This window comes from Lissotriton vulgaris, chromosome 12 (genome assembly GCF_964263255.1).
Source record: "Lissotriton vulgaris chromosome 12, aLisVul1.2, whole genome shotgun sequence".
Taxonomy (NCBI): domain Eukaryota; kingdom Metazoa; phylum Chordata; class Amphibia; order Caudata; family Salamandridae; genus Lissotriton; species Lissotriton vulgaris.
Genome location: NC_141700.1, coordinates 473,009,013 through 473,034,204, shown reverse-complemented (window position 1 = coordinate 473,034,204; position 25,192 = coordinate 473,009,013). Strand labels below are relative to the sequence as shown.

The 25,192-nt window shown below is 44.4% G+C and overlaps 1 protein-coding gene across 1 annotated transcript in view; it reads left to right on the top strand.

The window, feature by feature from the left end:
• LOC147676795 (zinc finger protein 10-like) overlaps positions 1-25,192 on the top strand; it is a 455,065-nt gene that overhangs the window by 137,064 nt on the left and 292,809 nt on the right. The window contains exons 4-5 of the mRNA XM_086945221.1: positions 2,703-2,777; positions 3,360-3,458. Coding sequence (XP_086801347.1) covers positions 2,703-2,777; positions 3,360-3,458 — 174 coding nt within the window. The remainder of the gene's footprint in view (positions 1-2,702; positions 2,778-3,359; positions 3,459-25,192) is intronic.

Sequence of the window (25,192 nt, the reverse complement as noted above, 5' to 3'; positions counted from 1 at the left end):
TAGATGCTTCCAGTGTCCATTTTGTTCAGTACACACACTTCCAGGCTGGCCGGCTCTCTCCTTGAACAAAGGGGAAGTAAAATGCCATATGTTGCATAATGCCAACAATTGAAGAAATAGAGGGGGACGTTTATAAAAGAAAAAAATCAGAGGAATTTATTTTAGTTGCATTGATTTGGAGGCAATTTTAGTGAGGAGATAGCAAAAATAAAGCTTTATGTGGTTTAAAAAATTGTGAGTCACCCTGCTGAGATAGGTGTGTTGGCACGTATGAGCTGGGTAGAAATGGAAGTGCACGCAAATATTCTTCAAGTACAGAAACACTTTGGAAATGGGGCCTACAGGCATGGGGGTGCTATCTAGCACTGTAAGTGGGATAAAAAGGTTTAAGAGGGTACTCTAAAAAAAGACATGGGCAAAGAAGTGTAACTAGGAATATTTTATTAGATTTGCCGCCTTAGTAATACAAAACACCCTGCGTATATGATTATAATATATCACAAAAGGAGGAGGGTCATGCCTTTAAAAGTCCAGCACCAAACGTCTCTATCTATTATGCCTCTTAAATCAACAATGTCTGGTGCAGCACGTCTGGAATGTGACCCACATACATCCCAAAATAGGTCTTTCAAAACCACCACTATCAACAGCTACAAATTGACACTGCACCCAAGACGAATAAATATTCATGTTAAGTGATTATCCTAATATATGGCATATAAACAATAACACAATGTATTGAAAACAGAATCGCTTCCCAGAGAAAATCTATCACAGAATCATGTGTCTTGATTGTAGTTAAATAATGTCCTGTTATTGAGAATCATTTGTTCTTTTAAAAACACCGCACAATTGCTTGCCAACGCGTTTCATCCCTCTTGGGACTTCTTCAGGGCTTATGCAAAAGTCTGTATCTGCTGTTGATGGTATATGTGACCTCAAGCCAACCTCTACTGCAGCGATGATAAAATCATGTATTGATTTTCAAAATTAGCATAGTCTGTGTTGTATCATTATCCACCAATGAGCATCAAAGAGTGGTTCGTTATTAAAATCGATTTGGGGATAGCCACTATGTCAAAACGAAGACACTCTTATATTTTCAATTCTAGAGATCGAAGTCCCAAAAATTCCTCATATGCCTCCTATTTTAACAGCTGACAATAATGATAATATATATTGGTAAGAGTCACCACGTTATAGATATTGAATCTGTATCCTCCACGATCTCTATCAAATATCGATAGTCTTCGGTAGCGTGGTAATTTCAAATGTACTCCCTACACTTTGGAACAAGAGGAAGGACAGATAGATACTGAAGACTCGAAATCTGGATTAAGAACATACTGAAAGTACTCGAATTTACCACGCTACCGGAGACTATCGATGTTTGATAGAGATCGTTGAGGATACAGATTATATGTCATATATTAGGATAATCACATAACACGAATATGTATTCGTCTTGGGTGCAGGGTCAATTTGTATATGAATATAATACCTTCATCAGCTTCATCCCAATTATTTTCAGGGAGACAAATGCAAGTGGTCCCAGGGCCGGGCTTGCAACCCCCGCCCTACAAAAAAGTTACAGTGGGGAACCACGGGCAATGGCCAATGGGTCAAGGGAGCCATGGGTCGAAAAAGTTTGGGAACCACTGCCTTAGGTAGTAAGCTTAGAAGTTTGCGAGCCATAAAGTGTGATTTAAGGTTTATTACGACACAGTAACCCCTGATTGTTTTATCTGAATTTCCCACCCTTCTCGCCATTAAAATGCTGGTAAAGGCTTCTGACCCTCGTGTGTTTGTTAATCCAATGGCAAGCTTTTAAAACTAGTTGGTCAGAAAAGAATCCAAAGTATTAGTGGCCACTCCTCACGCTCTGCTGGCTTGATCTCCCATTTTCCCATCTTCACTCACGATGAGCAGCTCCCGTTGGACAGGCAACTGTTCACCTGGACAGGTCTGGTCTCCTTTGGGCTCCAGCGGGCGTGGATGGGCCTGCCCTTAGCCCAGGCTCATCTTGAGCGCAGGTGGCGTCACGCTTATATGTGTGTGAGGATCCTTGGGGTTGGTGGCAGTTGTAGTCTCAAGAGCACAGAGTATGGAGAATCTGGTTAATTTTGAAGGGTTTAACTTTTTCATTTGGAGAGGAAGGTCTTTCAAAACTGCAAAATAAAATGTTTCTATAACATCAATAATACAAATATAATATGAAAGTAATTTGTATATAGCATTGTTGGTACATTCTTGCAGAATGACAAGCTGGGTTGGTCCTACTGAGTTCCAGAACTTGTGCCTTGCATGTATCAAAAATACCTTTGTAACAGAAGCACAAACCCATTGAGCTGTCAAACTAGCTTTGAATATTTTATTACATTCCTGTGCTTGGCTACACCAGGCACCCAGATGTGGCCTTTCAGTATTGATACCTCAGTCATCTCCCACTTCAACATTGTTTACGTTACCCTTTAAGATACAGTTATAAAATGTTCCTAAGCTAATGTAATAATGTGCTGTGAAGTGGCTGCGAGTCTAAAATGAATAATGTTGTGCAAAACACCTGAAGAAATTACACAAAAATACCATGATCATCGTTTGTGAATAATACATTACTTTAAAACTTTAAATGAGTAAACATCAAAATCGATGTATTTTCTTAAAATGTTAATTTGTTAATATTTACCTTTCATTGAGGAAAGATGAGGTGTCGGTTCCAATTTACATTGATCATCTTGGTCAGGAAGTGAAAAAAAACGTTAGTGGACCCCGCTCAGGTACGTTACGGTGTCTTTTGAATTCCCCTGCTAGCATTGACCATTGAAAGTCTAGATGCGAAGGAACATGGACTACTGTCCGTTTCCTCTGATGCCCGCCACTGACAACACAATTGAAGCTCTCTTTCATGGACATCATCCACTTTGAGAACTTATGTGGCTTGCATCAAAAACCCAGTCATCTGACAATAGTTTGCAACGCAGAGATAATCACATACCATTTACACGTACTCTTAATTACAAGGAGTGAAGGAAGGCTCTGTACCATCCCTGCTTCATCCTGATTCGTAAGGACTTGCAATAGGCACATTGTTAGTTGCACATACATGTGTGTCATTTTCGCATATTGGGGTTTGCATTTTTGCACTTTCATTGCCTGCCATTTAGTGCATGCAATGCGTTGCCTGTTCATAAACCTTTTTATATCTGTCCAGAAATCGCCTCTTTCCGTCCAAGCTCAGGTTAAGGGTATGATAGGAATGTACCTTTAACTGCCTCTGATCCTACTATGTTTTTGTCCATTTATTTCGGTTTCCATGATGACTATTCATTTATGTCACACGATATATTTTTATATGACAGACCAAGAAATTATTTCAATTCTTGTAAAAGATGAGGAAGAGGCATACTGCATGGATTATCGTGAGAGCAAGAAAAAAGAGAGCTTGACTAGACTGACAGGTGAGATATCAATTGCTTCTATTTCAATTCTTGTAAAAGATGAGGAAGAGGCATACTGCATGGATTATCGTGAGAGCAAGAAAAAAGAGAGCTTGACTAGACTGACAGGTGAGATATCAATTGCTTCTATTAAGAAGATATATAGGTTTACCAGATACTTCTGTTCACCTATAAAAACAGAGATATCATGCTGGTTCCATCATTTGTATGAGATGTTTTGTCCTTGTTAGTCGCTTGTTTTTTTTTAGTTGAAACATCTTTATTCGATTCACTGAATCATCAAAGGAATAATATTCATCGATAACATTAAAATACATATATAAATACGATAAAAACGATGTATATAAAATATATCAATAATAGATTCAATGGTTATAAAGTGCAGTTTTCAAAGTTCTTAGCGTAAAGTACTTTTTCAATTAATTTTAAGTTCCTGCAACCTATAGGAAATATTTTTGCAAACCTACAGTCAAGCAATAGCAACACTTATTATTTCATAATTCCTAGAACCATTGCTAATCATAGGTACTATATACATTATAAATAATAAAACATCTAAGAAATCCACCTATACAGCATTTATCACATTGGTACGCAGATGTGTATAAAAGTAGGAGACAACTCATGAACAAGACCTTGCATCATATATTAGGATATTCCCTCATATATCAGAATTTTAAACTTCGTTTTAGTCTTATAAAGTTGGCCGCTAGTAGGAATCTGCTCAGCCCAAATACGACCAACCTAGAGGTATCTGTTCTGAGGATACGTAACATTTCAGCGTACTGTCTGATACCCATATTCCTACCCAATGGGCGAATCCATTTTCTCCTTGGGATTTCATAACAAGTACAGAAAAATAAAACATGAGCTACGTCTTCTTGTTTACCCACAGCACACTCTGTGCAAGAAGAATCATTGCCCTCTTGAGCGCTTTTCCCCCACTTAGACGTAAATGTCTTAATTTGCAGAGTTCCGTATCTAAATTTTAGATAGAGTACTTTGGCTAGTAGGGGCTCAATGTCATCCATAAACGGCTCGAAGAAGGGACTTATTTTGAAACTTAAAAACATATTAGTAAGGGATCCAAAGCCAGGGCATACTGCAATACTTTGATCAATATAACTCCAAAAAATGGTTTTACACTCCATTTTTGAGTCAGGGGAGAGCTGTTCCGGGTGGTCCCAATATCTGTTCAGACCCAGTCGCAGAAGCCAAGTACGGATATGGATCAACCAAGGAAATGTAACAAAAGTATCGAGACTAATTAATTCACTTATTGCCCGTCTATATATCTGCAATTCTTCAGTTGTCCATACCCTAATCCAATAGGAAAGAGACATCCAGATGGCCCTGTGCTCGATTCGTTTAAGGCCCAGATTCAACATAAGAGGTATCACTGGGGTATTTTGTGGGAGGGCAGTGAATCTCCTCACAATTTTATTTTCTGCTGAGGTTAACGGGGCAAGAGTCCCACCTCCCCATAACTCTGAGCCATATAAGGCAGCTGATTGAGTCCTAGCTGTATAGACTAGTAAAGCAGGGGTAACTGCCTTTGACAAAGTTGACAGAAGATTTTTTGCAATTGGGCCAGCATATTGATTAAGAACAGTTTTAGATTTCATAATCTGTGGGTTCCAGGAAGGTTTAGAGTTTATGGTCACCCCCAGATAAGTGAAATTTGTCACTCGTTCCAAGCTAACCCCACTTGACTGCATCTTATTATTGAAACATCTGTGTGGTCTGATAGTCATATATTTAGTTTTAATCGGAATAATTTCAAGACCCTTTTGTCTACAATATCCATCCAGTGCATCTAAAAGATTTTGGAGTCCCCTTGGGGTTTGAGATAATAGGATGGTATCGTCGGCAAAAGTTAAAGCACAAATGTGTTCACCTCCCAATTTCAGGGAATCGTGGCTAGCTTTTTTAAGTGCTGTAGTCATATCATTGACATACAGGAGAAAGAGGGTTGGCGCCAGGACACAGCCCTGGCGCACGCTTCTTTTTACAGGTATCTCCTCTGTCAATTCACCCCCTTTCCCCCAACCCACTTTTGCGTATGTGTTCTCATGTAATCTAATAAGCTGTAATACAATATTACTAGGGACCCCTAAATACAAAAGACTAGCCCAAAGACATTCCCTGGGAATAGAATCAAAAGCGGCCTTCAAATCAATGAAGGCCACGTACAAATTCCCACGGCCTAACCTTGTATACTTCCAGGCAATAATTATTAATCTCATAACCTGGTCTATCGTGCTAGTTTTCTTTCTGAAACCTGCTTGGCAAGAGGAGAGGACATTGTTGTCCACAATCTAATCATTCAGCCTATCGAGAATATGTTTAGCGTAGACTTTTTGTAATATATCTAGAAGACTGATTGGTCTATAATTTGCGGGTTCCTTCTTGGAACCTTTCTTATAGATTGGAACGATCTCCGCTCCTTTCCATGAAGCAGGGACAGGCTGGCCGTTGGCTATACTATTACAGAGAAGATTTATATAAGGGGCCCATACATCTGGCTCATGTTTAAATATATCCCCTGGGATCTTATCGGGCCCTGGTGCCTTAGACGATTTTATTGCAGCAATTGCCCTTATTGTTTCTGACAAGGAGAACTGAAGGTTAGGTACATGGCTCGATGACATAAATCCTATAACCGTAGCTACAGAGTCTTCATTAACAGTAGCCGGTGGTGCATAAAGATGAGCAAAATGATTATACCAAGTTTTAGGATCCAAATGATAATCTTGCACCGGGTTTTCTGCCTTTGAACCATTTACTAAGATTTACCAGAACAAGAATTGGTTGTTCCTTTTAGAAGCTAATAGCAGTTCATCCCAACAGTCATCTTCCCACTTCCTGCGTGCAGCTTTCTGGACGCTATTGAAAGTAGCCATTGCTCCCCTAATCAATGTGATATTTTTGATGTCAAGAGCCTTACATAGGTTTCTCTTAGCAAGGGAACAGCCAGAGTAAAACCAAGGATTAGTATAACCATCCTTGGTTTTCAATTTATTACTACCAGAAGCTGGTTTAGTTAAATGAGGCCTGATAGTTTCTATCAACATCTGATGGATTTGTGTTATCGTTGGGCCATTTGGTGACCCCACTAGATACTGTGATAGAAAATCAGAAAAAGTATTACACAAATGTTAAAAGATCAACATTGCCCAAGATAGTTGGCCACTTCAGAGCCCTCCTATTATTGGCAAGTTGAGGTTGGATTACATCTGGGACGCTAGCGGGCCAGATTAAAGATGATAGGTAAAAAAACTCCCTGAGAGTTCTAGGCACAAGGGAAAGTGATCACTATGTTTCCTGGCACTATCTACACTAAATCCCTCAACATGGTCCCAGTGGCCAATACCTATCAAGATGTAGTCTATTCGAGAGGAAGACATCCCCCTCGAAAAAGTGTGTGAGCGCTGAATGTCTAGCTGGCTTTTGCCGTTAAACGCTCTCAGTCCCTTTTCAGTAGTGAAGTTAAACAACTGTAAGGCAGAAACAGTGGGTCTCATCATCTCTGTTGTATCCAATAGAGGAATGCCCATTGCAAGCTCTTGTTCCTCAATCACCGAGCTTACTCCCTGTAGGGGCTCATAGCAGCAGTTAAAATTGCCGCCAATTAGGACTAAGTCTTTTGGGGGGACAATATCAAGTACTTCCTCTAATCGTGTGATGATTACTGACTCTTTCGATGGGTCTCTTGCTCTTATATATATATTAAACATATACATGGTGTACTTATTAAAAAAATTAAGTTTGACACAAAATGTTATCAGTGCCAGTAGATAATATATCTACAGAGACATTTATTTCATTAATTTATCCAAACTAGTAGCCCACCTGAAGGTCTCCCTCTGGCCGATTGGGATGCTTCAATACTGAAAGTCCTGTAGCCTTTTTAGGTTTCGACCTTGGGGGGGGGCACTGCGAAGCAGTGCCCCTCCCAGTCGAAAGCTATTGTTGACTATATGGGGGACTTGAATCCGCCCCTTCTTTCATTGGCTAGCTCCATAAATGGAGGCTAGCCATTGGAAGAGATTGGCCGTCAATCACGTTTTCCAGTGAAAACGCGATTTGGGGGCGTTTCTGGTGCTTTTTTTAAGCCCCGCCCCTTTGTCCCGGGCCGCGCTGCGATTGGCTGCCGGCCCGGGACACCCCCGTGACGTCATTCCCGGGCCGCGCTGTGATTGGCTGCCGGCCCGGGACACCCCCGTGACGTTAGCCAATCACAGCGCGGCCCGGGACCTGACTTGTTTTTTTCTTATTATTACTACCGGCTCTGAGACCCGGACGGACTACGTATACTTAAAAGTTCCGCCAGTGGCGTCACTAGGGGGGTGCGGGGGTGCGGACCGCACCAGGTGACACCATAACATGGGGTGACACCATCGTGCTACTACCAAAATACAAAACAGCATTGACGCCTGCGTGACCTACAGTGCGTGGGCCACGAGCTAGTGGAGATTGCAGTCCTGCGTGCGTGTGCCTCTGAGCGACGGAGCTGCCTGGGCTCCAACACCCTCCCCCCCCCCCCCCCCCGCCTTTGCTCGCCAGTATTTTCTTTTACATTCTCTCATTCTCTCCTCTTCTGCCGCGCTTTCTTCCCTCTGAATTACCCCCCCCCCCGTTTCTTCATCTCCTTCCTTCGTTCCTTCCTTCCTCTCCTCTTTCAATGCCTTTCATACTCCTCTCTCCCTGTACCTCCCTGCTCACCTCCACTTCCCCTTCTCGAAATGCCGCTTTTCTGTGACACACCTTTCATTGTAGTCTCGTTTTACCTTCCTCTGCATGTCCTTTCCCACAATAAAATATCCTCCAATCTCCCGGGAGGGAGAGGCGCTGCAGGGAGCACGCAGTGAGAAGAACTGACTTGTTTCCAGTACGGAGAGAGAGAGAGATAAGACGGGTGAGCACCACACAGTTCCTTCTAAACTGCGTGCCTGAGAGGGGCGAGGGTACACCTAGGTTTCCCTCTGCACTGAGAACTACAATCAGTGCGCACATCCATTACATGCTTCATTGGAGCCTCTGACGGGCCTCTGATGGTATTGAATGAAGCTGCACTTTTAAAAATTGGTGTTTGTCTTCAGAAATGCTAATAGAGGGCTGTCCTGAAGAGGAAGTCACCAAACCTTCCCCTGCAGCCTGAGTCCTGTCTTCCTGGTCCCTCTGCGCCCCCCATACGAAGCAACAAGGCGAAATGTGGTGGTTTCCTCACTCGGTCAGATTTTTTTTTTAGTGCATGCCTGGGCCGACTTTGCTTTCCTTTGGGAGTGGTGGAATGGAGTGTGTGTGTAAGGTGCCAGCTCAGTGTGCACTGTGCACCAAGTTTGGGGCGATACATTGTTATCAACATATTTATCACTTCCTAAAAGGTTGCATACTTTTACTCTTGTGTGAGAATAATATGTGACTAGCCCCAAACATTGTGGCTTGAGTGCAGGAAGGCACTTAGTTTTTGCCATCTTGTTAATCATGGCAGTATCCATGCCCAGTTTCCTATTGCATGTTTTTTGCCAGTGGTGTCTGCATGTGACAGCTTCTTGCTAACTGTGCCGGAATCCTGGGTCATTAAAAGAGGGGGTGGTTAGTTGTGCACCAGGGTGTGGTGAATTTCTTTAAAAACAGGATTATAGTTTAAAACAAGAAAAATGTCTTCTTCATTCTGTAGTACTCTTGCCACTGCATTGGTGGCATGCGATTCATGCTCTATGCGTGCCCTTCTTGACTCTGTGGCGGTGAGGAGGAGGCCTGAACTATTGAATTGTTGTGAAATAACTAGCACATTTTTTGCGTGAAACTTGTGGCGTCCTTAAGAACTAGTACCCTATTTCTGTAGTACTGATATATCGCAATTAACCACGATATGTACATTACGTTGGGACTTCTGGTTTACTTTGAAACAGGTTGTGCAGTTAATGTATGTACTTGCATTTTAATGTTAAAGGATGACATTTATATCGGGTGTGCTGTGAAAACAAGATAATAGAGTTGACCGCCGGGGACTCCACACAGAGATCGGCAGCAGAGGGATCAGAGCAGCTGCCTGAGAAGGAGCAGTAGGATGAGGCCTAGAGAGTCGCACAGGACCTAGGCACGCAGCAAGTGGGGTGGAGCAGGGCGCAGAAGCGGCACGAAATACAGCAATGCTTGGCCATCGGCCAGAAAAGGGCTTAGCGCCCGGGACCCCATACCTAGCCACATCGCTCTCATTGATGAAGCTGCCACAAGCAGACATCAGGCTCGGCCGAACCGGCCCGGAAAAGGTAAAAACCCCGGCATGATGACGTTGCTGAGGCGAAGCTGAGCAGAGGGGAGGTGCGCTGAACCGCGCCTCAGTGGCATTGGCCAGTAAGTCGACTGGCACCGAAGGTCTCATGCAGAGCGGATCCACAGGTCCATGGGGTAAGTCGTGAGGGGGTGACACCATGAGCTACCGCACTGGGTGACACCAACCCTAGGGACGCCTCTGAGTTCCGCAGACTCATCCTCTTTCCTTGGTCACATGGGCAGCAGGCAGCCTGGGGGCGGGGGGGGTGCTGACGATGGGCCAATTGAGCTCCCGTGACTTCTTTGCGGGGAGGGTGCACGCTGGCTGGGGGTCTGAATATAAACAGAGTTCCTCCAGCGGGGTCTGCCATGTGGTTTGTTTCAGTTCACAGCCTCGTCCCTCAGACGGCCGGGCTTCAGTGTCCCACGAGGGAGCAGTGCCTGGTATGCGGGGCTCGGGCGGGAGGGGCGGTGAGGGCGGAGGGGGAATGAAATAAGCGGAGTGAGAGACATTGAGAGGAAGAGGTGAAGAAACGGAGAAGCAGAAAAAGACTGTAGGGAGGGAGCTTGGAAGTGGGAGAAAAGGGGGGGGGGAATACACTTGGAAGAAATAAAGGTGGTGTGCAGTAGAAGGAAAGAGGGAGGAGAACCAGAGAAGGGAAAGAAAGTGATGGAAAGTAACGCGAGGCTGGAGAAAGCGGTAGAGAGAAAGAAGCAAAAAAAGAAAGTTCGAGGAATGGACGAGGAACAAGAGGGGCGAGGAAACCATGGTGGGTAGGGCCCGGGAACAGCAGGTGTCGCTGCAGGCCCACTGCGCACGGGCGTCGGACTCAACAGCAGGTGAGCCGTGCTGCAGACTCTAAGGTGGCGGTGCTGCGCGTGCCCTGGCCCCTGTAGTTACTGCACCATAGCTGAGGTGATCTGGCACACAGAGGAATGGGCGCTTCAGAGTGGGCAACACTGAGAGCGCGGTCTTCAAAGGCAAAGACTCAGCGAGAATTGAGGACCCCTCCTACTACTTCTCCGCCCTGAAGGGTGCGTAGACACAACTTGGCAGAAAAAAAGCCAGATGTTTTTTGCACACAAAAAAAAAACCAGACACGTGAAGACACTAAAAGTAGAAGGGAGGACAGTTCTGGCGAGATCCCATGATGCGGTCACAGGCGGCTTTAACAGACAGGGGTCAAGGGGCGGAGAGCAGAGGTCAGACACAAGGGGAAGGGCAAGGGTCGGATGGATTATGTCAGTCTGAAGCTCCGGTGATGAAAAGAGCATGAGGCAGGGAGGGTCCCCGAGGTGGGAGGGTCTCTGAGCCAGAGCAAAGGAGGAACTGGGAGATGTTTCACCGCGAGATTCCTTCATGTAGTTCCAGTGTGTCCAGTTGATGCTGGAACATCTATGAACATCACACCGGAGGCTGCGTGCAGGCCCTACGAGCACAGCATGCCGGGCCTATTGGTTTTAAAATGCTGTCCACATTGTGTTAGTGTCTTTCCAGAGGTAGATGTGGGCGAACAATCAAAACTTTCCAAAGTCGGGGGTGGTTCTTACCAACATCTGTATTCCGGCCGAACACCAAAGCACTTTGTACTGTACATTCTCTAAGTGGAGAAGGGTTTTTTCAAACGTTTCTTACACTGGCGAAGTTTTGCAATATCCCTGATTTTATCCATTTGCAACGTTTTTTAGTTTCCGTTCGCCCGCACCATTGCAATTGTTTATATGCATTGAGAAATAGTTGTCATGGCATTGAGAGATAACATTCACTCGAATCAAACCCAGTCCAGCTAGAAAAGTGTGCGGACTCTTCCCCCTCAAGTTCACCTTCTGGAAGCTAGTTTATGGACAATGGCAAACCTATACACGTATCTTCGGTGCAAGTTTACTCTCTTGTGACATGTATTCTCACTAAAGTCAACATTTCATCCAAATGTGGGTGAAGCATAAAAGTTCGCAACCTTGTAGACTTGAGCGAAAAAACCTTAACAATTTTGTAGCTTCAAAGATAATGTAGCAGACGCTCAGAATTATAAAATATTTACATCCCATAAGCAGCACGTCTTTAAGAAGTATTGGATGCAGGAAAAACACTTCAAGGCGCTGTGAAAGAGCGGTTTATGCTACCCGAAGGAAGTGATCCACTCCCAAACTAAATAGTGTAAAGTGCTGCCATATGCTTACGGCAGAGAGTTGAAAATCGCTTTATATCGCAGCAGTGAATAGAGCACTTTATATCTTGGTGCTAAAGCGATTTTAGGTTGCTTCCATCGAGGAAAATGTCCGTCACTTTGTAAAAATAATGCCGTGTGGGGTGGTGAACTAGAATGGACAACCCCGGGACGTGGGCAGCTTTGAAGAGGTTTATGTTGTTGAGTGTTGAAAGAACTTTCCCCTGCGGAATAAATTAAATTACTCTATGGGGACGACACAACATAGACGTTGTATCACGCTCGTAGCGGTTTAAAGTGCTTTGTGGGGAGGGGTTACTCACTCAAGGCACAAATCATAGTACTATCACGACAGAAGCTGAGGCAGATAACAGAATGGAACTCGATTTCGCAGCAATGAAGCGCTTTATGCAGCGCCGTGAAGAGAGTTTTACCACACAAGTCATAGTAAGATCCCGACAGTGATTCGGGCAGATAATAGAAAGGCACGCGATATCGCGGACATGAAGAGGTTTATTCAGCTCTGTTGAGAGTTCACCCACATAAATCATAGTCCCGACAGAAGCTGGGGCAGATAACAGAAAGGAACTCGATAGCCCGGTAAGGAAGCGCTTTATGCAGCGCCGTGGAGAGAGTTTGCTCACATAAATCTTAGTGCAATCCCGACAGTAGCTCGAGCAGATACTAAAGAGACACTCCATATCGCTGCCATGAAGCGGTTTATACTGCTTTGATGGAGAAAATCTGCTCACACAAATCAAAGTAAAATCCGGACAGTGGCTCGGGCAGGTAATAGAAAGGCACTCCATATCACGACCATAGAAAGGTTAATGCTGCTCTGTGGAGAGAGTTTACCTACATCAAGCACAGTGCAATCAGGACAGAGGCTCGGGCAGGTAATAGAAAGGCACTCCATATCACGACCATAGAAAGGTTAATGCTGCTCTGTGGAGAGAGTTTACCTACATCAAGCACAGTGCAATCAGGACAGAGGCTGTGGGTAGATAGTATAAAGGCACTCCATATACAGCACATAAAGCGGTTTATGAAACTATATGGAGAGAATTTCACTACATAAATAATAGTAAAATCCCGACAATGAAATAGAAAGGCACTCCAGGTCACGCATGAAGTGGTTTATACTGATTTGTGGAGAAAGTTTGCCCACGTAAACTACCATAAAATCCCGACAGAGGCTGGGGGCAGATTATAGAAAGACACTCCTTATCACGGCCATGAAGCGGTTTATGCTGCTTTGTGGGGAGAGTTTACCCACCACGGCGTAAATCATAGTAAAGCCCGACAGAGACTGGGGCAGATAATAGAAAGGTATTCCATATCGCGATCATGCTGCCCCGAGGAGAGAGTTTACCCACATAATTCATAGTACAATGCAATCCCGACAGAGGCTGGTGGCAGATAATAGAAAGTCTATATGGCTTTGTGGCGAGTTCGAAAGGCGCTCCCTGCCGCGGCCATGAAGCGCTTTACCCTGCTGTGTAGAGGCAGCAATAACTGCTCGTGGCACAAATGACATTTGGTGAGGCAATTTGCGGGAAACAGGAAATCTAAAATGACGCCTTATTTTGGTGAGACGGAATGTACGGAGACTGCAGTCAGGAGGTTTAAGGAACTTTCCGTCTGGCTCAGACCGATCTGTGCGTAATGTCAGACGCCAAATAACCCTGCCTCTTTTTTTATTGGTTGAGTTACTCTAGGACTTGTGAATATTAAAGTGTGTGTTTTGGGGAGTTCCTGGCAAAGCTACCCCCACCCCCAAACACTAGTTGTGAGTGAAGGGTAGTGCTTTGAACGAGGGGCTGGGGCAAATGTATTGAGCGCTCGCTTGTTTAATTCTCTGCCAAAAGGTCAGGTCCTGTGATATAAGCAGGAGAAAAAGTTGTGTTATGTCACTTTATGCCATGTTATTGGACTCAAATGTCCTGGGGTGTAATTTCTATGTGTCTTATATTCGGATCAACTTTACTGATTTGGTTTTGAGAAACCATACGCACCAGGTGAACTCATCAATTCACCTGCTGTCCCCACCGAGGTCATGACCCTGAGGTTTGACAAACCCCATTCTATTGGATTTCATCTTTTGCCATCATCCTCTCGGCTTTGTCTGGATATTACGCTGCAAAAATAATGCTGTGTTTGTCCATTTTCTGGTCATTTCAGTTGACTAGAGCTCAGACTGGTACTTTAGTCTTGCTATATTCGTCCATTAATTACCTCCACACAGAACGGTTTTGCCCTACCCTCCTGCTACTAGCAGATGTGAGTATTGTTCATTCAGAGCGCACCCAATTTTCGTAAAAGACAATATAGAACAAGCATGTACAATGCAACGGTTTCGCCTTTGGAAAAGTTTGAGCTATTGGCATTGTAAATGACAAAATTTGTATTTATGTGTTGGTTTTGAAAACAGATAAATAAATGGCATTGTCATTTACATTGTCAATAGCTCTAACTTTTCCAAAGGCGAAACCGTTGCATTGTAAATGCTTGTTTAAATAAGGGTTCTCTGGCCCATGATTCCTGAAACAAACAAATATCGAACATAGCGATATATGTTTGCCAATCCGGATCTTGCAGTTTCCTTAAAAGTCCGGCTATGTTCCAGGATATAATTTTAAGTTTACGATGGGATAGAGATTGTCTGGGGGCTTCAGGGGTGTTTTGGTTTAGTGCAAATTCCCTCACTAAGTCTCTTGGGGGATGAACATCAGGTTTAAGGATTACAACGTTCGTAGGGTCATTTACAACTAGTTTGCTACTTCCATTTGGTGGATTTGTACCTAACAAGGGTACTTTAGACTGATCAATTTGTTGCAGGTACCGACTAACTTGTACGGGTGAATGAACTATTTAATTCACCTCAGGATGTATATCTACAGGTTGAGTTAGTCAATCAGTTGCCTCTAGGTCACTGCAAGGTTTTGTGTTCACAAATTGGAAGCTGTCAGCGTATCCCTCAGTTCTACACTGTCTAATACAAATGTTTGATTTAAAAAGGAGGTGGGACCTTAGACTCATGATAATTACATTTTCAGGGATTTCTTTAGACCAAAAGGATACCTTTATATAATCTAAGTCCCCTGTATCTTGGGGGATCCTATCTACATTTGTTATGTCTGATCTAATAATGGACCGGCATTGCCTTACCTTTCTGAACCAATGAGTAACTTTATTAACAAGGGAGTCCTTATCTTCTCTTGTGCTAGATGTTGGTCTCTGTACATTAGTTAAAAAAATACTATGCACATTTTGCTTTTCATCCCTTGTACTATAGCTACTAGGGTGCTTCATACTATTCCACTCATTTACCCCAGGATGAATTCTTGCCTTACCTCCCATGGACCCGAAGGTTGGTGAATATTGGTTGTCCAAGGACCTGGTGACATATCTATTTTGGTTCTCATTAGGGGGAGGCCTCGTTGATGATGTTCTATCTAAAAACTTCCGGGATTCACGGAAGCTCGAGCTCTCTATCAACCCACCCGTTTCCAACGATCTTTTAGTAACTCTTTGTGGTAGAGGAGGGTTTCATTTACATGGTATATCTACGTGTTCATCCTTGCTAGTTTTATTTATAGGTTTTGGTCCCCATTTACTAATAGTGGGAGGGCCGGGTTTTTCCCCCATTTGTAGTTTTACCCCAGGGTTAACTATTGAAATAGTATCTAGAATAGGAGGGGGGCAGGTTGTAAGTGCCTCAATCATTCTCTTTATAACCATGACCTCCTCTTGAACTATATAAAGTTTTTCAAAAAAGGCCTTCACCAGATTATGAGTGAGCACTATGGCATTCTGTAAAGTTTTCTCTGGTGTAGGCAGATCGTTCGGGCAGGTTACAGCATTGCCTAGCAAACAGTCCCCCTCAGGTTCCTCATCATTAAGCTCTAGCGGCGAGAACCTATTTGAGCACTCAACAGTTATTACCTCATTGTCTGGTGAGTTGTCTCAAACCCTTTCCGGTCCGTCTTTGTCTATTACAGCGGGAGAGGGATTAGTGCCTGTGCCCTGGCAAGGCTTCTCTAAAACCGTATATGGTGTTTGAGTTAACTCTTCACCATTTGATTGATGTACTATAACTATGGGGATTACCTGCTTCGGGATGGCACCCTTGTCTTTCCTTTCATAGTAGGAGGAGATTTTACCCCTACTATTCGACTTATTCACACCCCCTGATGACAGCATGGATTCCACCTCCTCTATCAATTCATCGATTGAGTCTAGAGTGCAATTTTCAGCTGCTGTTTTTGATGATTTCTTCAACTTTGCTAACTTTGCTACCTTTTTCTTTTCTGAGGCTAATTCAGCAGCTTTTCTTTTCCCCATTTCCTCTGTTGAGTGGGTTACAGATAGTTAAATTACACCCCCTATACAAACTTAGAATTAACAAGTAAGTACTTCACAACAAACCTAAGGTATGAAGAATTAAATTTAAAAACCACAAGGACAAATAGATTTTACATAATATGCTAAACGAAGTCCATAAAGTGAATCGAAGATGTTCCAAAATTAAAAACAAGGGTCCCAGAAGATTAAAAAAAAAATACAAGTATGTCCTTCCAAATGACTTTTTTTTTAATCAGTCTTACCGCTGGTTAAGTCTGTTCTCGACACTACGATGCGAAGCGGCAAAATCAAGAGATGTGGCCTAGCCCAGCCCTTTCTGGGCTTTGATGGGCGCGGACGGGCCCGCGCTTGGCCCGGGTTTGGCCCGGGCACGCCCGCGCGCGTCCCACGCTGCGGGAGCCCTTCAGCAGATTTAAAGCGCCTCCTGCCGCCAAACGATGATGCGCCTGCAAAGCGCCCCGGGGACTCTGGGAAATGGAGTCCCGGGCGTTGGAACCAAACGTTGCAGACCCCGGCGGTCTGGTCTGTGGCAGGAATAGGGCGGAACAACAGGCAAGTTTCTCCTGCTGCGAAGAGAGCTTTGGGACCCGCACTGCGGGAGACCTTCAGCAGATTTAAAGCGCCTCCTGTCGCCAAACGATGATGCGCCTGTAAAGCGCCCCGGGGACTCTGGGAAATGGAGTCCCGGGCGCTGGAACCAAACGGTGCAGACCCCGGCGGTCTGTTCTGTGGCAGGAATAGGGCGGAACAACAGGCAAGTTTCTCCTGCAGCGAAGAGAGCTTTGGGACCCGCGCTGCGGGAGACCTTCAGCAGATTTAAAGCGCCTTCTGTCGCCAAACGATGATGCGCCTGTAAAGCGCCCCGGGGACTCTGGGAAATGGAGTCCCGGGCGCTGGAACCAAATGTTGCAGACCCCCACGGTCTGTTCTGTGGCAGGAATAGGGCGGAACAACAGGCAAGTTTCTCCTGCAGTGAAGAGAGCTTTGGGACCCGCGCTGCGGGAGCCCTTCAGCAAATTTAAAGCGCCTCCTGTCGCCAAACGATGATACGTCTGCAAAGCGCCCCAGGGACTCTGGGAAATGGAGTCCCGGGCGCTGGAATCAAACGTTGCAGACCCCGGCGATCTGTTCTGTGGCAGGAATAGGGCGGAACAACAGGCAAGTTTCTCCTGCAGCTTGTTGCAATTTCTTTTGTCTCAGCTTTCACTTGTACTCAACTATCCCTTGTTTCTTTGCGAGCATATGTAATATAATGATGAACACTGGATGTTTTACATTTGGATCTCGAAATTGGAAGCTACTCTATGGCTGGATGCACATTTAGTGTGTCCTCACTAAGGCAGGACAGGGGTGGCAAAGAGAAGAAAAAGAAACAAAATAGATGGAGAAGCCCTAGTGCATGCAAACACAAATATGTGTTCGCAAAGTATAGAAAAATTAATATCAATTATAGCGAGCCATTTTGAAGAGCAACATACTTTATTTATTTATAAAGTTTTATATAGCGCGAACAACTTTACATTGCACCGCTAGTTATGTATTAAGAATGGCCTAATTAAAAATATACACTTACAATCACCCTAAAACAATTCGAACATTTACCCTAAACACACCCCTCTGTAACCCTCAAACTTATTAAAATCCTATGTCAATTCTATACCTTCGCCGTTAACTATAAAATTAACCCTCACCACTGACCAAATCCTTACTGTAACCTTACCCAAACTCTAACTTCAGCTCTAACCCAAACCTGCTTCTATGCCCCACATCTCAATCTACATGTATTATCCGACTCATTCAAACAAGCCTTAACCTAATATTCTGTTAATCTCCAGTCCTCTCTTTACAATGTTGAAATCAATAATGAAGAAACAAAGTCTTATCCAATGTGTATCTCCTAGTTTTCAATTTTCTTGATGTTTTTTCTTCATGCTGAGTTCTTGAGAGTGGTAGTTTGATTTTCATATAATGCTGCACCCATGCTGTTGGTACAGAGAAATGTCCTAGTGCCTAGCTCTGGAGAGCGTGCACCCCTGCCCCTAATGCAATAGTTGTACCAGCACTCTCCAGCGCACAATAGTGATTCTTAATCCCCAGATAATTTGGCCAAACCTGCCTCCTTAACGATCATGGGTACTGCTCCTATTATTAGCCTTACGAATTGCTCTCTGTGAATTATGCCCGTATATTTTTATTAACTCTGCATTTGTAGTTATAAGTCAGTATGTTTAATAATAGTGAGAAATCTTATTCAGTGTTCGTGGAGTTTCTACCCCCACACCACCTCTCTTAGTAACTGTTGAACGGCTTGAATTCGCTACAGGGAGAGACAAGTGGGAAAGGGATGTACTTGGTGATCAGTATTGAGTCCAGAGATTCATAGATTGAAACCCCAGAACGTCTGTGGTAAATGTCTCTGATTCTATGGACTGAGCCCAATAATCCCTGAGTGCCTTGGGATTCCATTCATGCATTCCATTTTCTTTGCTGTAATCAGGACAGGAATTGCTTGGGGACTAAAAATGATGCTGCATTAAAAAAATATGTGTTCAGTTGGTGTGCAAAACAAGGGCTACTGAGAGACATTGGATAGGCTTACCGAAGGAATGGTGTGTTCTTGGTCTGCTTAATCAGATACAGAATTTTTGAAGTGCGGGAGTCTATGGTGTCTATGGTAGGTATCTTTCTCCCAAATATTATCTTCTTTGAATAGAAGGTGAGAAGGTCAGGCATTTACAGATCTCGTTGTGAGAGCATTGGGGAATTATTTACTGACTCAATGCTTAAGTGTTCACTGACTCACCTTAGAAGCACCGATGTGCCCAATTGGCAATATTTGTAAATGTAGGGAGCCGCATGGGCTACCTCGTCAAAACGCAGAGTGAATCTGCTGTCCTCGTGTGGTCATGCATAGCAGGGGATAGTAATGCGTGAGTTTTGCGGTAAGGTCTTCCAATTTTGGACACTTGGGCTCTGTATATTTTTCTTTGTGTTTTTTTTAAAATTTAATTAACACAAAAATAGTTTTGTGATAATATGTAACTAACTTTAAATCAGTTCCATGTGAACACTTGCCAAAAGTTAATACTGTGAGTTTGAAGCATTTGCAGATGGATGTGATATCTGCCTGTGTCTTTGACTGGTCTTAAGCAAGACTGTTGGTCTTGTCGTGTAGTTCCTATATTACCTATACAGGATCTGCACGTTTTGGATAACATAAACTGTGGGATTGGTGGCAGACTGATTCTGTGCACCCCAACCGGATACGTTAGCCTGTCTTTATCAGCTACCTCACAGTGCCCCTGGAATCTCCTCTTATCGGGGAGAGAATACTTCTTGGCAACCTCAGAACATGACAACCCTGATCCCCCCAGGATCGTGGAAACAATATACTACTTGTCGCTCAGTCACTCATGCTTACTTAGTTTGTCTCAGAGAGTTACACAGAATAAAAACAGTCTGGGGGTTTCAATAAGGATTTATTGAACAGTTGTTAATCTAGTGTAGAATAGATGAGCTGCAAGAAACATTAGACATTAGCAGAGATCTATGATTAGCAATACTACAAAAGTAAAGGGATGGTATAGTTCTACCATCTTTCAGGATTTATGAATATATACATGTACATAAAACACATGATAAAAAGAGCGTATTCCTACAATGCCTCCCTAACTAGATGTACCTAAATGTACCTAGCTTCTATGTAGGTGTTATGCCAAGAATCCCTCTAGGATCTAGTCACCCCATTACCTGAGAATTAGAGAATGTGGGACCCCGTCCTGGTCTTGAGTTGGACACCCCGCGAGGGATGTTAGACCACTGCTAGCTGGAGCGGCTGCATGCAGGAACCTGAGCGTCTTTGGTCAGTGTGTCAGCCAGGAAGTCACAGTCTCGTCTGTCTTTCTAAACAAGACATGAAGTATATATACCCATAGGTTTCCCCAGGGATCCTACCTTGCTATGTTACTGTGTCGGCCTAAAGGGTGACGTTGTGCCTGAACTTTATACAGAGATATAATACAGAAGATGTCAGTCATGCTGTTAGCCCTGCAGTGCTTCCAAGAAGCCTCATGCATTATGTACGAGATTCGAACTAGGGAAAACCCCGTGTTCTGAATGCAGTGTCTTATCTGAGTAAAAGGTCAGTCCCAATGAACCGTTATGTATGTAAAGTAGGGAAGGATATAGGCGAAAGGTTGCAGTGTTACCTGCACCTATATAGGGTTCCTATATGGAATAAAACACCCACTCCTCTTCCGACTGGACGACATATGTAACCTACTACCCCACAGTTTAAAAACATTTCTTTTGCTAAAATACTTTAAAACGTCACAAGTGTCCGTAACAATAGTCTGAACCACTGTAAGCATTTGAAAGCCATGTATGCCCAACAATGAAAGCAATGTCAGTTTTGTTTTTGAGTTCCAAATCGAGTTTGTTTAAAAAGGGCAAATTTCTTCCAGTACAGGACAAGCAAATGAGTAAAAGGTTTATGTATTGACTAATAGGGGGGGGCAGTAGGGCTTTTTATTCGAGGTCCAGCATTGGTGCCCTGTCAGATCCTGAAAGCTAGTGGAATGCTGTTTTCTTACAGTGGTGCCTAGTTAAATAAAATCGGAGAACCAGCCACTATCTATGAGATGATGGTGGGGGTGGAACCCGAGGAAGAAAAGGGATTCGGAGGGGATCCCGCTTGTGCAGAACTAGCGTCCTCACACACCCAGCAAGCTAAGTGTCATGCTTCATCATCTGGACCTGCTCCTCGTGGGTTGGCTCTGCAATACAGAACGGGCACCCGCGAAGAGGCTCTTTGTCGGAAATCTTTTGTTACTTAGCCGGTTGATGAACTGGGGGTGTGGGGCCCGTGTAAGTGTAGATAAAGTGAAGTGAAGTGCAGTGGGTGCGTTAAAAAACGTTAGATAATCCAAATAACATTTTTATTCAGGCTGGTTATCCACCTCAGTAAAGAGTGGCAGCTTCCCTGACGTGAAAGTTCAGTTGAAGCTATGCTCATCTCGTGGGGTCAACATGTTTTTTTCCTTATGGTTAGTATAATCTGTTGCAATTCTTCAGGACCTAATATGTGAACAGTGAATCTATCTATACTCCGTGGTGCAGCTAATAGCTAACTACCACAGGTAACAACTACATCACAATACTTCAGTAGTGGGGTTCAGTAACCTCCCACTGTCGGGAATGTCGCCTCAACCGGTGCGGCGAGTCAATGGAACACCTTGGATCTTGGTGTCTCGTCCTAAGGGGGACCAAACCACCCTGGTCTATCGCAGAAGATACAATGTTGCTTAAGAAATATATCCTGGAGGTCAATGTAGTTAACCCATTGCCACTGGAAACAAGCTATCATGGCTGAAAAGGGGTGAAACCCCGAAACCGGACCTAGGATGCTTGTTTCAAGTCCAGGGAGGACCTGGCTTGGCAGTTCGGGCTGGACTGTTCCCATTTGGCGTAGAGTCAAGACTGATTTGCATATGGCTAGGTCCAAACTGGAATGGCATGGTCAGCAAAAAAACTATGGATTTAAGGCCAGATCTCTGTACTGGGGTGAATGTATGACATTGTTCTGCATTCTGTCCATCGATAGTTTTTTGCATTTGTGAACCCATTGTCTACCACTGCTAGAGAATTTTCTAGATTTATACGGTCTATCTCCCGTAGTCTCTCTGCAGCCTCTTTTTGGGATATTTTCCATATTTCATTGTAGGCAGCATAAATGCCAGCATATATGAAACATTTCTGACGTGGCTTCCTGGGACCTAGTGAAAAATCCCTAAGATCCATATCGTATGTGAGATAAGTGTTGTTTCACCTGTGAGTGTTGAGTTTTTTTAGCCAATCAAGGCACAACTTCCCAACACGGTATGACGTTACTACCCCTGGATGTTGTCTCTGTACATAACATGGATCCGGCCTATGGATACTAAACCCTTCGGTTTTACCTCTGAATCGCGTCTGACAACTATTAGTGTCTGTGGGCCAAATCAACCATTTCTTCCAAACGGGGTCTGATCTGTTGTAGTGTAATATATCATCTATTGTAATCTCTTTCTCTGATGTTATGTTACCCTCGGTGTGTGATGGAGTCGGCATCCGAGGTATTCAAGTCTTTGTCCTTGGCTAGTCCAAGGCTAGACGTCTGTTGCACTGTCTCGTTAAAAAACATGATTTGTTGAGGGATAAGGCATGCTCTTAATAACGCTTTTATCCCCTGCACTTCCTGTACCCCAGACAGATTTTAGGTCTATGGTTTCTTTCCATAAGTCTAAACCTTGTTCAGACAACTGGGCAGTAAAGGAAGCAGAGCGAATCTGTATGGTGCTTGTTAACATATTTTTTTGTGCTGATATTGGTGCAACCTTATAATAATATGAGGCTGGGTCAGATATATTACCCCAGAAAAATATGAACATTTCTGTGCAAATGTTTTTGAACTGCCTTTCGGTGGTGTTGGACAATGTTCCCACTGGTGGTATGTGAACATGATGGAGCAAGGTTTTGTGGAAAAGAAACTTGCTCTGATGCAATCCACTCATTAACTTACTAACAAGTTATTAAATTATGTTTCGTGAATAATTAATACGCACCACATTGAACACGCGGGTTAGTGAAGCTTGCTTATGTGTGTACTAATGGGAATAATAGTGAAGACGGACTAATACCGCTTTAAAGGGGGAAACTGTTGTGTGCATGCGTTAACTGCATCTGCAGCATGTAGTGTTAAGGCTTGGAGGAAAATTCTGGCGCATGAGCAGAAGATACTAAAATGGAGTCTTGAAGACTAGCGTGCATGGCATCTGCTTGTTTGAACTAAATCGAGTGGATTTTACTAATGCTAATGCGGGTAAAGACATAAATAAATAAACTGGATTAGAGTAGAGGTGGGTGGTATACCGTGTGACCATTTTATTTGTGAATGTAACATCTGTCTTTTGACTTTATTACTATTGCGTATTTGGGCCTCTCTTGCATAGCCGGATTGAATGAAATGACTCGATGCCTGCATATGCTAATAGGGGAAGCCATGAAGGTCATGACTGAGCAGTTGAGAGGAAGCCAAAATTGAGTGTTACAAACGTGGGAATGGATGGTGAAGAGTTAAACGAAGAAGACTCTTATTCAGAATGTTAATAAAAATGTTGCAAAGTTAACTTAGAAATGTATGAGAACTAAATGTATGAATAAAAATGAAGGGGCTAGGTTTGTGAACAATAGTTTAACTGATTTTAATGACATGTAAGCATGGTGTGATGGCGCTTCCTCCCTTGCCTGACCAATCAGATTTAGTATTTTTACGATATTGAAACATTAATGGATGGAACATGCAACACGAAAGTTCGATTCCGGAGAGGCACCCGTCAGGGCTGCCCTCTCTCCCCGCTCCTATTCGCTCTGGCAATGGAGCCCCTGGCGGCGCTGATCCGACAGGACTCCCTTATCCAGGGATGGGTGTGGGACCAGAGCCGGGTGGATAAAATTGCTGTATACGCAGATGATGTTCTGCTCTACTTGGCTGACCCAGAACGCTCTGGCCCTAGGGCTCTAGTGGCCCTTTCTGAATTCGAGCAGGTCTCGGGCCTTCGTCTTAACCCATCGAAGTCTACCCTGGTCCCCCTTCACCCCTCTCGGGAATGTTTTGATTGGCAGGCGGTGATCCCCCTTCGGAGGCAATCCCCCGGGTGTGGATCGTGCTGTGAGATTCTGCCCAGCGAGGAGTGCGTGCGGTGAGGAGCGGGCACGACTCCCCCTAGGCCTGGCGAACAGTGTGTGGTCCCGGTCTGGAGGCCTGTTTGTCTTTGAAGCGGCTGATTGGGGTCTTTGGCCCGGGCAATCGCCTGCCTTTTAGAGTGCATTGCCAGCAGCTGTGGATTTACTAGATTGACTCTATTGCCGTGTGCACTCTGAACTCCCTCAGGCGCGAACAGCCCACCCTGTACTGAATTCTAGATCCCCGTGGGGGATTGACGGCCTGCTGATATCGGCTTGCATTGAAGCACCACTTCCAGTGGTACACCTACATCTTATCACCAGCCATTACTGAAGCGGGTTGAAGCTGTTTGCTGAGTCTGCCTGCCTCAGGGTAATGCAATAAACGCAGCGCCCACTGTACACATACTCTTTCGGGTTTGTGGCATTGGACGCCCCTCTCCCTACTTAATGCTGGATCCGTGTGTGGGACTGACGACCGGTATACATAGGCTCACATCGAGGTGCCATTCCCAGGGCCGCACCTGCACCCTCTGCGAAGCCTCCATTAAATTAGCGCGGAGCTGCTTGCTCAGTCCGCCCGCCCGCCTCAGGATAAAGAAAAGCACACAAGGCCTACCGAACATTTACTCTTTCAGGGCTGTGATGCTGGACGACTCTCCCCGTATGGGCATTGATTGGTGAGGAGCTACATGCCATACCTCACTTGCTTTTCGGGAGGGCCTTTTGGAATAGGGTGCAAGATCCGGAGAACTACCATCATTGGTAGGGTGACAACGCAGAGCCACGACCATGGCGATATAACTAACCCCTTTCCTCTTACAGTCATCGACTCTGCGGTGCGAGGGTTACAGTGACGTCTGCCTGGGACAGGATATGTGGTTACATCGCCAGCCATGGGTAAACCAGACGGTAGACAGCCGAAGCTGGTCTGTGATGCCAAGAGAGTAGCCACACGCTCAGACTTTGATGATTCCACACCAGTTTCTGGAGATATGGCGCAGACTCAGCCCCCAGCACAGGGTGACGATGTCAAGACGCTGCTTCTAGCTCTACAACACAGTATGATGGACTTGTCTGGGAAAATGGACACCATGAATACGCGCCTTGATTTCCTCGTCCAGTAGGTCGATAAACACAACGGACAGCTGAAAGAAGCAGAGCGATGCATATCAGACAATGAGGACACTACCTTGC